Raw genomic sequence first — 17,140 nt, forward strand, 5'->3', positions numbered from 1 at the left:
CTCAGGGTGCCATAGAAGCGGGGCGGGGGCCCTGTCCAGCTCGGGGTGGTGTAGCTCTCTGGAGGAGACACAGAGGTTCTCGCTTGATGGTGCACCCGGGGCCCAGAAACACTGACCCGGACAAGATGACAGGGAGCCGGGTCTGTTTCTCGGGTCTGACTGTGTGCGTATCTCCTCTCGGCTCTAGTTGTGAGTGTGACCCCGAAGCCGACGTATACGTTCAAGATCCCGGAGATCCACTTCCCCCTGGTGAGCCAGTGCGTGCAGGCCTACTACTCCGACTGCGTCGCGCTGCTGAGCAAGGCCATGAGCCTTCTGGCCCCCGACAACTCCGCGCTCCTGGCGCGGTATTTCTACCTCCGCGGGGCCGTGCACCTGATGCACGGGCAGCTGCTGGACGCCCTCCTGGACTTCCAGAGTCTGTACAAAACAGACATCAGGATCTTTCCTGCCGATCTCGTGCGGAGGACCGTGGCGTCCCTGTCGGGCCCCCAGCGCGCCCAGGCCGAGCGGGTGCCCGAGCTGCGGCGGCTCATCAGTGAGGTGGTGGACAAGCCCGGAGAGGCCCCCAAGCCGGACGACCGCGTGAAAAACTTCGAGCTGCCCAAGAAGCACATGCAGCTGGATGATTTTGTGAAGAGGGTTCAGGAGTCGGGCATCGTGAAGGACACCAACATCATACACCGACTGTTTGAGGCGCTAACCGTAGGTAAGAGGCTGGCCGTGGCCCAGGCGGCGGGGTGCAAACACGTGGGGACGAGTCCGCTAACGGTGCTGCGAGCCCAATGTGGGCAGTCACAGGACGGGGGGGAGGGGCCGCCCTGGGGTCTAGGGGAGCGTGACCGGAGACCCCGAAGCCACGGTCGGCTCGCTCTGGGCCCCCACTCACTGCGCCATCCCTCGGGCGGCGGGAATGCTTCACATGACCTGACGGCACAGACAGCAGTGCTGCTGCCTTGTCCCACGTTTACTGCCGCTGCCTGGTGCGCTGGGGACCTTTCGGCCCCCCCCCCCCCCACAAAGGGACCACTGTCCGCAACTTGAGCCTGCCCCTCCAACCGTGTCTTTATGTGTTTACCGGACGCGGTACATAGATGTGTGTGGTTTTAATGACGCGACACGTGCGTCCTGCCGCGTCTGTCTGCAGTCACTCTGTCATTCAGTCTTCTGTCTTCACGACTTACTGTGCTGACGCGCGTGCGTCTGGTTTATTCCCCGGAACTTCCGATGGCAGGGTAGCGGGACAGCACAGCGCACCTGTCTGGCCGTTGGGTGGCGTTCGGGCTTCTTACTTCCCCAGACGCTGACGTAGTGACTTTCACTGTACCTGCTTCCTTAAGTGGTTGTGCACAGGTCTCCCTGGGATTTGTGCCAGGAAGCCCAGTCTGGGTGTGAGCACCGCCATCCTGACGGCAAGCTGCCTCCTTGCCCTTGGGGGCTGCACGGCCCATGAGACACCCATGTCCCCCACCGGGCAGCGCCAGGCATCGTCGGTCCTGGATGCCCTGCCGGCTGGATGAGCGTCTGCTTACGCGCTTGCGGCTGCTGTGGTGTCGTCTGTCCATTTCTACATCAGGATGTCCGTCTTTTCCTTACGGTGTGTGGGAGCGCCCCATGTTCCCTGCAGAGGCTGTCCTGTGCCGAACGTGGGCCTGGCAGCATCGCTCCCTGGTCTCGTCCGGGGCTCCACAGGCTGGCTCGGCTGCGTGACACTGTCTTTACACAGATGTGTGCTGCTTCTCCTGCCAGGAGGAGTCAGGTGGCTTGTTCGCTGGCCCCAGGCAGTCGGGCTGACCAAAGGGCAGGCCAGCCCAGCCCTCACCGGTCACCTCCACATGTGGGGCTCTGGAGATGCCGTGGAGAAGTGACACCACCTTGGCTCGGGCCGGGCACAGTGGAGCTCGTCTCGCTGGGCATCCAGGAGGCACCCGTGGGGCGGACAGCTTGGGAGGGTGAGCTGTGTCCGAGGGGAGACAGGTTTTCGCAGGGAGCCCTGGGCAGCAGCGCTCGGGGGCTGCTGGGAAGGGGGAGCGTGGGCCCCCACGACTCAGCACCTCTCAGGGGAGACCCTGCCCCTTCCCTTTGTGGGGACTTTACGAGGACACCAGGGCCAGCCAGTTCTGTGGCAAGGGCTGAGATAGGGTGGTGTACGGCCACTGGTGGTACTGTTCTCGGGGAACGACACATCCAGGCTGTGCCTGGCTGTTCCTGGACATCACCAGGCTCCCCTACTCTGGCCTCGTTGCTTCCCGGCATGAGACGCCGATGGCCCCGCGCAGTGCTGCTCTCCTGGCAGGAAGAAGAGGGTCTGTCTCCACTCCCATGGCCAGAAGTGTGTCCCACAGCACGTAGCTGCCTGGGAAGCTTGGCTTTATGGCCGGGCACATGGACCGTGTCCCGCATTCCCAGACTTATGCTAGCGGGGATGCGGAGGACGCCCGGGAGGGCACCGGCAGACATGGCCCACGCTGATGGGACCATCGACGGCCCCATTGTCACTTTGGTTCCACTCACATTGCACAATACATCAGTGAATGGTTCCAACTCTGGGACGTGTGAGCCGCTGGAGGGCAGCGCCAGAGGGATGTTTCGGCCTAACGGCCGCGTGTTAGAAAAGCTCTCTTAAGTGAAAGCTGTTACCGTCTTGGAACGAACTGCTCTGGCCTGAGAACACATCTGAGATTTTATTTAGAAGATTCCTGTCACTATGTTGTCATTACACATTTTAATAGACGTTTTGAGGTCCGGTGTTGGCACTGCAGGACCAGTAATTCCCACACCGCAGCTGCTCCTGGGGGTCGCAGGGCAGGCAGGCGGACGCGTGCGGGAGCCTGGGGTCCAGTGCCACTGCCTGCACCGCGGGATGGGGTGTGTGGATGACGGGGTACGGGAGGGAACAGCTGGCACCTGTGTGCGAAACTGGGGACAGATGAAGCATATGTGACCTGTCCGCATGGTCATGTGCAGGAGCTGTGGCGGTGCATGGCCCCCCCGGTATGTGCATCAGGCGCGTGGGGAGCTCACAGATGTGCGTGGTGCCTGCAGGCGTGCACTGTCCAGTTCTGTGGCAGCCCTGGAGGGTGTGGTGGCCCAGGCCTGCAGACGGCTGCAGGGACGGCTCAGTTGGGCCAGACTCACTGGCGGCCGTGATATCCAAGTCCCCAGGGCACTGTCCCCCTGACACTGTGTTACGGAGCCACAGCAGGGATGTGGGGGCAATGGGGCTTCCCGCGTCTTTTGTCCATTTCAGATCCGGTCTCCGGCGGGGCTGGCTGGGGAGGATGCGGTTCCTGCTCTCCCAGCAGCCTCAGCAGGAAGGCACGGCCACCCCCATGCACAGCCAGGGCCCAGCTCCACACTTACCCCGCCAGCAACGGCTTTCCTCCCCGTGCCTCGGTTTCCTGATTTGTGAACAGCCTGCTAACAGTGCCTGCCTCCTGAGGGGGTGGGAGGATTAAATGGGGCCCCATGTCGTGTGGAGGGGTGCGTGAGTGAAGTGTGTGTGCAGCGTGGCAGCTGCCCGGCCGGGATGACGGCCTTGGGAGGGAAGGGAGCACGCGAGGTGTTTTATCTGAGTCTTGTGTCGGATGTGTAGTTTTCTGGTCCGAGCACTCTGGACCAGTGTGTGCAGACATGGGCCTGTTTCGGAATATACTCGGTATGACTGGAATGTGGGAGCGTGAAGGGCTGGAGGGGCCGGTCCTGGAGGAATTTTGGGCCTGGTGTAGATGAGGAGCCCTGAAGTGTTTGAACGAGAGAGAGGGAGCGCCTGCTTGTATCTGAGGGCGTTCCAGGCGCCCAGTGCAGCAGGCTGTGAGGCCGGGCAGCTCTGCAGGCAGGGCCGTGTGGGAGTTCGTTCCTGTGCAGGACTGGAGGGGCCCCGCTGCATGACCAAGGGATGCGGAGCAGAGGCCGGACCCGGCCAAGGCAGCAGCAGACACAGGGAAACGTGGGGATCAGAATGGGCCAGACTTCTCGGCAGTTGGGTGGAGTGGGAGTGGGGTGGTCCCATTTCCATCGTCTGGATGAGCAAGTGGGTCTGTTACACAGCTCTAAGTCAGTACTAACCAGGAAAGCTGGGCTTCAGACTTGGGTCTCGGACTCCAGAGCCCTTGACTGTTGGGCATTCAGAAAGGTTACTGTATCAAGTTCATCTTGGTTACAATTAATAAAACTTATTTGCTCATGTAACCAAATACTGAGATAGGGCTAGCTTCAGGCTAGGCTTGATCCAGTGACGGAGGAAGGTCACCAAGGATCTGGTCTCTTGAACGTGAGCTTTATCTTCGGACTAGCTCCCCTCATGGACCCAGGATGCCTGCCACCAGGTCTAGTGGTGACCCAGGGCTTTGCCACTGTAAAAAGATGTCCCGAGAGTTACCGTGGCCACCAGGCTCAGGTCACATGGCAGCCCCCATCCCCTGGATCGAGTGCCCACCCTGGGTGTGCGCAGCGGGGGCGGGAGACCTGGGTGCTGGCGCCACCTGCTGGCCCATGTGGACAGCACACCATGTCTTACCGGGAGGTGAAAATCCCCCCCCACCCCGACCCCTGCTCAGGCTGTGTACGTGGCTGTTAAGAAACCTCTTTTCTTTACAAAACCAAGGACACCAGAAACAGATTGATCCAGAAACATTCAAAGATTTCTACAACTGCTGGAAGGAGGCAGAAGCAGAGGCCCAGGAGGTCAGTCTGCCCTTGTCGGTGGTGGAGCACCTGGATAAGAACGAGTATGTTTATAAGCTGTCGAGCTCCGTCAAGACGAATCGCGGCGTGGGCAAGATCGCCATGACCCAGAAGCGCCTGTTCCTCCTGACGGAAGGGAGACCGGGCTACGTGGAGATTTCCACCTTCAGGAACATAGAGGTAAGAGTGCAGCCGGCCGGCCTGTGCTGTTTGCTAACTCGAGGTGTCCTTCGAGCATAAAGGTGGTCATCGTCCCCACCGAGGACGCTCAGCTGTGGCCTCATCTTACACCTTATATTTATTTTCGCGAGGCGTGTCGGACGTGTTACTCCAGCTCTGACTACTCCTGGAGACAGGAGCAGCAGGGTACTCAGCCTCGGTGAGCGCTGGCCTGTGGACCCCCCCTCTGTCCTCCAGTCCCCCCCGCACCCGCTGAGTGCCTTTGTGCGGATGTGCTAACGGGTCATGCCCGTGGTCAGCCAGGAAGATTCGTGAGCTCTCGGACACGGGCCAGGGTCCCCGACCCGCTGGGACCTGTGTCTGACAGCAGAGGCCCCTCTCTTGGCCCATCCCTCTCCTTCTGGCTGGGACCGGGCTCCGCCCGGGGCTCCCTGCACCTCACCCCGGCCAGCCCCAGCTCTGCCCCCTCGGTCCTGGGCCTGCTTTCGCACTCGGGAGCCAGCGGCTGAGCACCCTGGCCGGCGTGGACAGGGTGCGCGTGCAGACAGGGCAGCGGGGATCTCCACACCGCTCCCCTCACTGACCCAGAGTTCCTGCCAGGCGACGTTTCTCAGGCCTGCTGCTTCTGCCTCCGTAGGAAGTGAGAAGTACCACCGTAGCTTTTCTACTCCTGCGAATACCCACTTTAAGAATTAAGATGGCAGCCAAGAAAGAAGTGTTCGAAGCTAATCTGAAGACGGAGTGTGACCTGTGGTACCTGATGGTGAAGGAGATGTGGGCCGGAAAGAAGCTGGCTGAGGACCACAAGGTCTGGGGACGCGTGCATGTGCCCATTCCACAATTCGAGGCTCGTCCCGGGGGCTCGGGCGTGGTCCTGTGAGCACAAGTCGGGTTAGACAAGCTCCCGCCAGAGGCACTGGAGATGCCGCGGTTTGTGTGGCCCGGTGCACGGCCAGCGGCCTCTGGGGACACTGTGGAGGGACAGGGGCTGGACTCTGAGGCCTGAGTTGGGTCCTACGGGCACACCCCGCTCCAGGCATCGTCTCTTCTGCGTCCCAGAAGTAGGCTTCTGGCAGGGGGCACGTCTCTGGTAGACTTACGTTTACAGCCTAGGGATTTGTGTGCTTTCTCTTACTTTGGGCCACATTGGTAGCTTCGAGTACACGGAGTGAGGACTGCACAGGCTCGAAGGGCACTGTGGACAGAGGCACCGATGGCACACCCATGGGGCGAGAGGTCTGTACTGTTTAGATGGCAGGATAAGACCAGAAAGCCCACAACCCAATGTGCAGAGCATGGATGGGAACTCACACAGGGGCAGGTCAGGGGCCACAGAGAGGTGGACAGGCCACGGTCATCCGAGGGAAGGTGGGGGAGGCAGCCAGCGCCACAGGGGGAAACAATAAGAACGGACTGCACGGTGGAAGCACTGCCTTTGTGAGCAAAGTCGCCAGGCACCGGGGGGCCTAGACCACGGCTATGGAGGGAGTCTGTCTGTCTGGAGCAGGGAGGGGGCCAGGTCCTTTCCAAGGTTCGAATACTCTGTGACTTTCAGACCAGCCGTCTGATTTTATGCCTGCTGCTTTATTTCACACAAACCAGCACAAATAGAGCCCACGGGCCACGGGCCGCCTCTGGCTGTCTTTGAGCCCCGGCCACAGAGCCGAGTGGTTGCCAGAGATCCCAAGGCCCACAGAGCCCGAGGTATTAGCTGCCTGGCTCTTTGCAGAACGTGTTTGCCACCCCTGGTCTAAATGATCAGTGTTTGTCTTAACTGAGATGGTAAAGTCGTTTACGTGACGTCAGCTCCAAATGTCAACCATCCGTGTTGCCTTGAAAAAACATGCCTCTTTAAAGGTGTTGTTTGATGTAATGTCACAGAGTCTCACAGGCATTTTACTGACCGTGTTGAAATGAGCGCCCTTCCTCCTGCAGGACCCCCAGTACATCCAGCAGGCGCTGACGCACGTCTTGCTGATGGACGCCGTGGTCGGCACGCTGCAGTCGCCGGGCGCCATCTATGCCGCCTCCAAACTGTCCTACTTCGATAAGATGAAGAACGAAAGTAAGAGACGCATGTACCTGATAGAGCGGTGCTGTCCCGGATGTGTCTTCCGTATTTTTATCCGGTTGACGTTAGAACCGATCCCAAACTTCTCACTTTTTTCCTTTGACACTTTTACCATTAATTTTTGAGTAGCCCCTGGGCGCTCTGCACGAACCAGGACCCATGGGGGGGCTTCCTGTGTTTGAGGTCTGAGTAACGTCCGTGCCACAGATGCCGGGTGCTGTTTGTCGGCATTCTGAGTTGCCAGCAGCACATCTCCAGCAGCTGGTTACGTGGAATAGGGATTTGTGGACGGCTGTTGAGTGGCTCGCGGAGTCCCCGGTGAGCTGTGTATGGTCAGCGAGTCGACTGGTGCCCACGTGGGGGCCCTGGGTGGATGGATCTTTTCTTCCCCCTGCTGTGGTCCCCAGACAGGAATTCTCTGATCCCCTGCGTGCAGATCTGAATCTGGCTCTCACATTCTGGAAGCCACACAGAGACAGGTTGGAGGTGGGCTGTCTTTATTTGGTGGGTGGTGGATTTTTCCAGTCTAGGAAATAGCAAATGGGTGAGAAGAACTTTATGCACTGCTCTAGCTACTTCTGCTTTGTTTCAACTTTTAAATGATCGAAAGCCAACGGTCTTGTGATTTGCACAAAGGAGAGAATACAGAGGACTGCTTACTGTTACCATCACTCTGAGCCCCGGCTGCCCTGTGCTAGGTCCACAGGCCACACCAAGTTCATGAAACACAGGCGAACCATGTAGGGATGTTTTTAGACCATCTCTCGTCCTGTTTGAATGCGCTGTTGTTTAAATCGCGGCTTTACTGAGATGGAATTTACGCACGCTGCTCGGGGAGGGCGTCCAACTCCATGGTTTGAGCGTGTTCGCAGACTTGTGCAGCATCAGCAGAGTGAACTTTAGAACATCTTCATCGCCCCAGAAAGAGAGTCTGTGCCACTTAGGAACCACCCCCAGCCCCCAAGCAACCACTGATCCACTCTCTCTCTCTCTCTCTCTCTCTCTCTCTCTGGATTTGCCTGTTCGGGCATTTCACATACGCGGCTCCTACAGCACGTGTCCTGCGAGTGGCTTCTTTCCTTAAGCACAGTGTTTCAGAGTCCGTCCCTGAAGCAGGTGTCCTGTGTCACCCCTTCCTGTGGCTGAGTGACGTTCTGTCGTGCGGATGGACCGTCAGCTGACCGCTTGGGTTGTTTGCACATTTCGCTGTTGCAGACGGCGTGGCTGTGCCCCCTCGCGGACAGGTTTTGTTTGCGCCTGCTGTCCTAGCTCCTGGGTACAGAGCTGGAGACTCTGGGTTTTAAAATGTTCCCAATTTAGAAGAAACAAATCTCAGCGAAGTGTTTATTCGCTTTGACGCATGTTGCTCTTTGCCATGTCTGTCACTGTGAGCTGTCTGATGCTTCCTGTGTCCCAGACCCTCCTCCGACTGTGTCCTGGAACCCCCCCCAATCCCGGAACCCCCTTTCCTGGGAGCAGGCAGGAGGCTTTGGTCACCACAACACCAGCAGAAGTGACGGAGGGGCTCTTGTCAACAGGCCTGGAAGCAGACGTTGCTTGCTTGTTACTTTTCTCATTAGGAACAAAATCTTACACTTCAGTTCAGCTGTTTATCTCGGTCCAAGCTCAAGCCTCACCTTTGTCGAGAGTTTCTGCAAAAGCCTTCTGCTCCCTTCGTAAACGAGGCACACCGTCCCCTGGCTGGCTGCCAGAGCCTGCCAGCTCATCCTTAAGTGTCACCCACCCTGTTCCCTACAGTGAAGGCGGGCTGTGTAGGCTGTGTCCCTGACCCCTTGTCACCCACAAGAGCTGCTCTCTGGTGAGCAAAGTTTAACGAGGTAAAGGCAGTAATCCAGGATTCAGTAGCCTGGCGTCCACTCACGATGAGAGGTCTAAAAATTAAACTTTATGAAATTCTGCACCCTGTCCCCAGTGGGAGGCATTTGGGAATGCTGGAGACCTCTGTGGCTGTGCGGGGTGCCACCGGCAACTCCTGGTGAGGCCGAGGGTGTCGCTGACTACCCCACGGCAGCCACAACTGTGTCCTGAGACGTCCACGGTGCCCAGGCTGAGAGACTGCGCTCAGGCTAGTTGTCTTGGTTTTGTCTTGAGAGTAATCACTGAGAAATGTTTTAGGTCTTATCTTTGGTGGGTAATCGGAGACAGCTGAGAGTGGACAGAAGTCAGATCACACAGCTTCCTGGCTGGGATGTGAGCAGTCTTGCCCGCGGTCCACACACACAGCAAGGGAGGGAGGCCGCCTGGACGGGGAAGCCTTACTCTGACGTCTGGTGTCAAGCGTATGAAGATCCTGGTGGGAGCGGAGTGTTCAGGCTGGGGGAGAACACCGGTTTCTCCGAGTCCACGAGACTAACGGAGTGCTTGCGTTTCAGTGCCCACAGCGTTTCCGAAGACAACCTCGGAAACCCTGAAGCACAAGATAAACCCTTCAGCGGGAGAGACTTTGCCGCACGCTGTCGACGTCTTGCTCTATACCCCAGGTGAGGGGCCTGCTTGCTTGCTGCTGCTCTTTCCAGCACTCGGTGACTTCGGGTTTGTGTTTGAGGTCAGCCCCGAAGTGAAGGGGGACGGGACATGACGGAGGGCGGGTGGGGACCAGGTGGGTTTCTACCTGTTGAGGTGAGGCCCTGAGCGACGAGGTAAAGCTGGGTAGCCACTCGTGGGCTCCACCTTGTGAAGACCAGAGCCAGGGGAGCCCGTGGAGACCCTGCATCGTGGAGGCTGGAGCTGGGGGAGCCCGCGCACACCCCACATCGTGGAGGCCGGGGACAGGGAGCCCACGGACACCCCGCATTGTGGAGGCCGGAGCTGGGGGAGCCCGCGGGGACTGCTATGGGGAGGACACTCCATGGAGACTCTGCTGTAACCCAGCTGTTCCTCATGTTGCACAGCACTTTACAGTTTAGAAAGTGCTTGCACTCACATCCTTTCCGCTGGGGGCATTTAATGTGCGCCTGCTGTCATAAGCTACTGCACCCGGGATCTCGTCTGAGGAGTGGTAGGTGCGTTTGTGTGTCTGAATGCATGGCAACACAGGTCCTCTTCATCTGGCGCGGCTGTGCGGCCGTCTTCCCGGCCGCAGACCTCCTGGCTCCCCGCAGCCTGCGACAGAACGAAGGTCGGACAGGAACGGGAGCTGCTGCAGGTCTAAGCAGGAATGAGGATGCTTTTATTTAAGTCCGACTTGTAAAGAATTGCAGCGGGAGGGTTGCTCAACGGGCTCGCCGGGTTGGAAAGCAAAGGACTTCGTTTTGGGCAGAAAAGAACCTCACAGTCCGGGCGCTTTGCTTTGGCTCTTTGGAACGTGAGGTGAGCGACGGTGAGCACCATGGATGTGCTCCCCTGTCCCCTTCGCGGTTCTGACCCCACACCTGTCCCCCAGCTCACCGGTTCCCCATGGGTAAATGGCAGCTCGGTGCCAAAGCTGTTTCCTGGCAGGAGAGGACAGTTTTCTCTCTTCACCGGTCATCCTGAGGACCCCGCAGAGTGACAGACTGAGCGTGAAGGAGGGCAGAGCCCACCTGGACCTTGCCCCACTGGAGACAGACCAGAGTCCTCCAGTCACGGCTGCTCGGTGACTCTTAACACCACAGACAGACAGTTCTCATCGTGGGATCTGCATAAATGAGTGTTCTTAGACTGAAGTCGGTGTCCTGTATTAACACAGACTGGACTCCGGGCCTCCCGTCACGATGGGCTGAGTAGCTCTGAGACCATCTAGAAGGGCTAGACGAAATATAAAACCACCATGAAGAATTGTGGAGCGCCCTTCTCCTGTGGGTTGTCTGCCAACTCTGGAAGTGGTGTCTGAGAAACTAGGCCAGCACCGAGGGGTGACAGGGACAAAACTGGTCAGGACCTGCTGAGAAGGGGAGTCCTGGTAAACCCGTTAGTGGGGGCTCCGGACTCCACGGGTTACCTGAGCGTCAAGGAGCCAGCCCTCCGGCACTGAAGCCCAGCCTCAAAGCATCGCAGTCCCTGGTGGGGTTGAGTGTGTAGGGTGGTATCTGCCCAAGGGGGCCTGGAGGCCAGTGGAATGAACACCCCAGAAAGATCAACACCTTTATGCTTCCTTGATTTGTGACAGAGGTGATACGACCAAGCAGGGGCTTGAGGGAAAGAGCGTCGTCACCGTAAATGACGTTGGGACATTGTGCATCCATATGGAAAACATGAAGCTTGGCGGCACCTCAGGTCACACACGGTCAGTTCCAAGTGGACGGAAAGGTGCATGGGAAGGCACTAGCACGCGTAAATGAATGAAGTGGGCAAGCTTCTAGTGGCTAACACACAGGAGCACGGTCACGACCTGGGGTGGAGAAGGAAACCGTACGGAAGTGGGTAGCCGTGAAGGAAAAGATTGGTGGATTTGACTAAGATGACGGACTTGAAAAAGACAATTTCTGGCCACCTGCTCAGTGGGGAGTCTGCTTCTCCCTCTCACTCTGCCCCTCCCCACCAATTCATGCTCTCTCACCTGCTCTCTCAAATAATAAACTTAAAAAAATAAAAAGGACACATTCAAGAGAGCGAACAGGTAGTCCGGACTCGGACAGGATGCTGGCAACACGGCAGAGCCAACAAGAGGCTCAAGTCAAGGAGAGTAACACCACCGGTTCAGAAATGAGCAAGAGATAGGACACCTCCCCTGAGAAGATTCCCTCCACGTGGCACTTAAAGCTGTCAGCCACTTGTGCAGTCGGGGAAATGCAAGCCAGTCACAATGCAGTAAAAAATGTTCCCACCATCAGAATGGCCAACACGCAGGCCCGACCCACCGAGTGTTGGCGAGGGTCGGCAGGGGTTGGGGGGCAGGGGGTGTGCGCCGGGGCCACACGGCGGCTCCTGCCCCGGCTCTCTGCGCGCCCTTCCTCCTGCTTTCTGTCCCTGCCGCACTCCTGCCCCTCTGCTTGGGGCGCTGGTCTTCGGTGACGGCGCAGCCATCCTCCAGACCCCGGCTCGGGGAGCCGCCCTGGCCGGGCGCCCTGCCCGCTGCCTGCGTGGTCCTCCGGTCAGACCGGCGTGTCCCCGCGGGCACGGTGGTTCCCGCTGCACTCCCTCCCGTCCCGGCCGGCTCGGCGCCTGGCACCCGGCCGCGGCTCAGGCGGTACCCGAGTAGCTGGAGCGCCAGAGGGCTTCCCCTGGAAAACACGTCCGCGTGCTTCCTTCTTCAGGGCACCTGGACCCCGCAGAGAAGGTGGCGGACGCCCACCCCAAGTTGTGGTGTGCTCTGAACGAAGGCAAGGTGACCGTGTTTGACGCTTCCTCTTGGACGATCCACCAGCACTGTTTCAAAGTGGGCACCTCCAAATTGGTGAGTAAACCCAGTGCCCTCCAGTGCGGCTCCCCAGATCCAGCTGTGGGCTCTGGAGAGACAGACGCGTCCACCTGTGCATGGCAGTGGGATGCACGTGACCCCACAGCATCGCCCCGTGCGGAAAACAGGAGGTTGGATGGTGAGGTTTCTCGCTAGACGGGAACCTGGTCTGTCCTGTGAATGTTCTTTTTTTTTTTTTTTTTAAAGATTTTATTTATTTGACAGAGATAGAGACAGCCAGCGAGAGAGGGAACACAAGCAGGGGGAGTGGGAGAGGAAGAAGCAGGCTCATAGCGGAGGAGCCTGATGTGGGGCTCGATCCCATAACGCCGGGATCACGCCCTGAGCCAAAGGCAGACGCCCAACCGCTGTGCCACCCAGGCGCCCCTGTCCTGTGAATGTTCTTATTCTCAAGAGCAGTCAGTGGCTTAGCCACCCCCCACCCCCGGCCTGGAACCCGAATGCGGCGTATCTCATGTCCACGTTCCCAATCCCAAGCAGACACGTGCGTGATCTTAACATATTTGGGTTGAGAACCAAGAGAAGTTTAACGCACGTGGGCATGACGTTAAGGTCTGAGCTTGTAAACTGGTGACTTTTTTTTTTTTTTTAAGATTTTATTTATTTATTTGACAGAGACAGAGACAGCCAGCGAGAGAGGGAACACAAGCAGGGGGAGTGGGAGAGGAAGAAGCAGGCTCCCAGCGGAGGAGCCTGATGTGGGGCTCGATCCCACAACGCCGGGATCATGCCCTGAGCCGAAGGCAGACGCTCAACAACTGAGCCACCCAGGCGCACCGTAAACTGGTGACTTTTTAATTAGATAAAGCGGATCACGTTAGTTCGTGCCAGAACAGCCCCCTCCCCCTCAATCCAAGGTCCTATGTAAGACCCGTGGCGGGCAGCGGGACGCGCACTCAGCTCTGCTTCCCTGAGAGCTCTGAAAACCGTGGCTTACGTTCCGCGCTGTGCGGCGAGGCGCCTGCAGGCCCCGGGGCCGCGCCTGGCACGTTTCACTTGCATCCTGGTGTTTGCAGGTGAGAAGGCGCTGCTGCTCCGGGGCCGCGGCCTGACGTCAGCTCGGTGACCCTGGTGCCTCTCTTCCACACTGTCCCCCATCTCAGAGTATGTTCCCACCAGCCGTCTGGCGGGATTCATCTGCTCGGGACGCTCTGAGAGTAGAAAAGAAGCCGCTGTCCCAAGAGGTGTTGCTAGGGAAACCCTCACTGCTTCCTCCTTTATCGTGAAACCTTGTTTTTTCAGGTGTGATGTGAGAACAGCCTAGCGGAGTTAGTTAGTTCAGCACCACTGCGTACCAACCTCTGTGGCCACATTCCGTCATGTAAAAGTAATGTGGCCATCTGGGGCAGTCTAAGCTCTCAGAGCTGCTGTGAACAACAAATACCGTGAATTCAGACGCATATTGCTGGGGGCTGGACCCATTCTTCACGCGTGAGCAGCAGACCTCACGTGAGCAAGAGAGTAAGAGGTTAAATTATTTACCCCCATAACCCACAGTGAGCCTCAGATGATAAAGTACCAGGATTCAAGATAAAATAGTTACTAAGGTCTAATAATGCTTGAGACCAAACAAACAAAAAAAAAAAGAAATTGAAGAAATCATTTTTTATTCTAAATTTGATTTTTTCCTGTTGAATCTTATGTGCATTTCAGAGATTTTTTAAATAACAGAATAACTTAAAATCCTAGTTAAAATAAAATCAAAAACCTGCATCATGTGGCCGTCTCTGCTGCTCCCAGCCAGGCCAGGTAGCATTTAGGTAAAGCAGTAAGTTCTCCCACTTACGTGAAAACACCTTCATACTCGTCTCGCTGAGACTCTCTGTACTGTTTAACAAGAAAAAAACCCAGATAATTATCTCAAGAAAATGCTGCATCCTCTGAAATTTGAGGTTCAGGGCAGTTTCTCTCAGACATCTCTGGGCCACTAAAGAAAGACATTTTACTAAAATGATACCAGTTCTCAGGTACATGCCTCAAAAAAAGGGCTTTTTTTTTAAAAATACATACTTTTTTTTTGGTATCAAATAAGTAAGCTTTTTAGGATTTTATTTACCTGAGAGAGAGAGAACGTGAGCACAAGTTGGGGGGGGCGAGGCAGAGGGAGAAGCAGGCTCCCTGCTGAGCAGGGAGCCCGATGCAGGACTCGATCCCAGGACCCTGGCATCATGACCAGAGCCGAAGGCACATTCTTCACCAACTGAGCCACCCAGGCGCCCCAAGAAAGGGCTTTTTCAAGTGATTAATTCTGAAATTAGTAAGCTAGCATCCTTTTCTAACTTATGGGAATATTTATTGGTAAAATTAAAACTACCAATTTTTAGGGGTGTCTGGGTGACTCAGTCTGCCCCTCCCCCCACTCATGTTCTCGTTCTCTCTCACAAATAAATAAAATCTTTAAAAAGGAAGTAAAACTGGGGCACCCGGGTTGGTTAGTCAGTTAAGCGTCTGCCTTCGGCTCAGGTCATGATCTCAGGGTCCTGGGATCAAGTCCCACGTCGGGCTCCCTGCTCAGCGAGGAGCCTGCTTCTCCCTCCCCCTCTGCTGCTGTCTCTCTTTCTCTGTCATATATAAATAAAATCTTAAGGAAAACACATAACAAGTTTACATACTGGTGCATGAGCAGCACGTGACCGGGGCTCACGGGACGCCCGCGTGTCGGGCAGAGGGGCGGTGTGGGCGGTGAGCTGTAGGACAGGACTGCATGGCGGCCGAGACGTGACTGCCGTCTCTCCTTGGCCGCCATCAGAACTGCATGGCGATGGCGGAGCAGAGCCAGGTGTGGGCGGGCTCGGAGGACTCGGTCATCTACATCCTCAACGTCCACAGCATGTCCTGCAACAAGCAGCTGACCGACCACCGCTCTGGCGTCACGGGCTTGGCTGTCCAGCACGGGACGCCCAGGTACCGCTGGGCTCCGCTGGGAGAAGGGCTCCTGGGCGGGCGGTGGGGGAGCCCCGAGCGGGAAGGGTTCAGTCGTCGTGGGCGCCTGCCTGCGGGGCCAGGCCGGCCGTGTAGAGCGAGCAGGTCTGTCACGAGCCAAGTCAGGCGACGTTCTTGTTTCTGGTCCTGAGCACAGAGGAGCAGGTCTCTCCCGTAGGCCAACTGCAGGGTAAGCGTGGCGGTCGGTGGCAACTGGCAGGTGGCCTTCCTCGCCCGCTCTTGGTTGTCTGGGGGTCAGCCTGAAACCTGCGGTCTGCAGACATGTCGTTCCGGTTCTCCGTCTTCACACAGTGCTTCCTGTGTCCAAATTTCCCTTTGGACACGGACGCCAGTCATACTGGATTAGGGTCCACCCCGATAACTTGAACTTGCTGCCTCTATCAAGGCCCTGTTTCCAAGTATTTGCACTCCGAGGTCCTGGCGGTTGGGACTCCAGCATTCTTTTTTGGGGGGATACAGTTCAGTCCATAAGATGTATTTGCTTCATTCACTGTCTTTGCCGTATGAAGAACGTCAGCTCAGAGGCAGGCCCTGTCTGTTCTGTCTTTGCTGCGTGTCCTGTGTTTAGAACAGGGCCTGGCACACAGTGGGTGCCCTGGGGAGACTGGAGAATGCGGAGGGTCCCATTTCCCTCTGTGAAGGAAGGGCAGGCTCCGTGAGCATGTGACGCACGAAGGTCACCGACTTCAAACAGGCAGCCCAGCCTGGGGCGCGGGTACCCCCAGCTCTGCTGCTCTCCTCCATGCAACCCTCTCCCCCACCTCTTCGTCCCGAGTTTGAGGGGTGCTGTCCTCAGTGGGGCCCGGCTCAACATAAGGCACTGACCTGGAAATTGCTCACTCTCAGGAGGTGAAGGGGCCGCGCATGGCACTGGCTCGCGCACACCCCTCTCCTGCAGCCGCTAGCGGCCGACACGGGGCTCATGTGTGACCTTGCACTGCGACAGTGCGTGCTTGCTCTCGCCCTGGGTCACGAGCTCGGCTGGACTCAGCAGTCGTGCTACAGTTCTCCAGAGCCGGCAGCAAACACCGCGGGGCAAGGAGAGGCACCCTCAGAAAACCATCTCCCCCACGGCCTTGGTTACGTGCTAACGAACCGCTCCGTGGACGTGGATGGTGTTTGCTTGGATGCTGGACTGTAGGTAACGTAACTCTGTGCTCTTCAAGCCACACTTACTCCTGTGTGTCCACACCGCCAGCAAGGTGTACTCGTGCAGCGCGGACGGGACTGTCCTGGCGTGGAACGTGAGCTCCCTGCGCGTGACCAGCAGGTTCCAGCTGCCCGGCGGCAGGCTCTCGTCCATCAGCCTGCATGATGGCCACCTGTGGTGCTGTAAGTCCTCCGTCCCCTGCCGTCCCCTGCTCTAGGAAGAGGGGACTGAACGCAAGCTCATGGCCTATTTCTTTGGCCATGCACCTTCCCAGCCTTCCAACTCCAGCCCCTCCTCTGTGCTCGCTGGCTCCCTGCTCCCCTCCTGTGTTTGCGGCTCCTTGGGCCTCCCTCCTCCCCGGCAGCCGGGATGCCAGCCACCCTTCTACCCGCTGCCTCTCTCTCTCTCCTGCTCACGCTGCTCTCGCTGGGCCCTGCTTAGAGCGGGACTGCAGCCCACATGCCCCCAGGAGTCATCACTGCTCCTTCCGGGAGCCTTCTGTGGTCATGGCACTTTGTGTGTGGCCCACATGTCCCCAGCCCAGGGCGAGCGGGGCAGGGCCTGCAGGGTGCGCCTCCACACAGACGTGGGGCCGGAGTGCCTGTGGAGCTGGGCTGGGCATCCTGCCCGGGTGGGACAGGGAGGTGCAGAGGCTGGGCCTGGGGGCGTAGGGCCTGCATTTGCGAGCATCCCAGAGCGCAAACGTCGTCCGAACTTTCACGTCTTCCCTGGGCTGTGCCAGATGCCAGGG

The 17,140-nt window shown here is 57.8% G+C and overlaps 1 protein-coding gene across 8 annotated transcripts in view; it reads left to right on the top strand.

The window, feature by feature from the left end:
* The window catches only part of DENND3 (DENN domain containing 3), a 52,371-nt gene that overhangs the window by 29,050 nt on the left and 6,181 nt on the right, over positions 1-17,140 (top strand). For 3 of the 8 annotated variants that reach the window (XM_034668673.1, XM_034668671.1, XM_034668672.1), the window contains exons 13-20: positions 188-709; positions 4,607-4,866; positions 5,504-5,674; positions 6,802-6,931; positions 9,331-9,438; positions 12,133-12,272; positions 15,046-15,200; positions 16,438-16,571. In XM_034668673.1, coding sequence (XP_034524564.1) covers positions 188-709; positions 4,607-4,866; positions 5,504-5,674; positions 6,802-6,931; positions 9,331-9,438; positions 12,133-12,272; positions 15,046-15,200; positions 16,438-16,571 — 1,620 coding nt within the window. Of the gene's footprint in view, positions 1-187; positions 710-4,606; positions 4,867-5,503; positions 5,675-6,801; positions 6,932-9,330; positions 9,439-12,132; positions 12,273-13,538; positions 13,758-15,045; positions 15,201-16,437; positions 16,572-17,140 lie in introns of those variants that run through there. The other 5 variants (XR_004627940.1, XR_004627941.1, XR_004627942.1 and 2 more) reach the window with 4 other exon arrangements.

This window comes from Ailuropoda melanoleuca, chromosome 9 (genome assembly GCF_002007445.2).
Source record: "Ailuropoda melanoleuca isolate Jingjing chromosome 9, ASM200744v2, whole genome shotgun sequence".
NCBI classification, from domain to species: domain Eukaryota; kingdom Metazoa; phylum Chordata; class Mammalia; order Carnivora; family Ursidae; genus Ailuropoda; species Ailuropoda melanoleuca.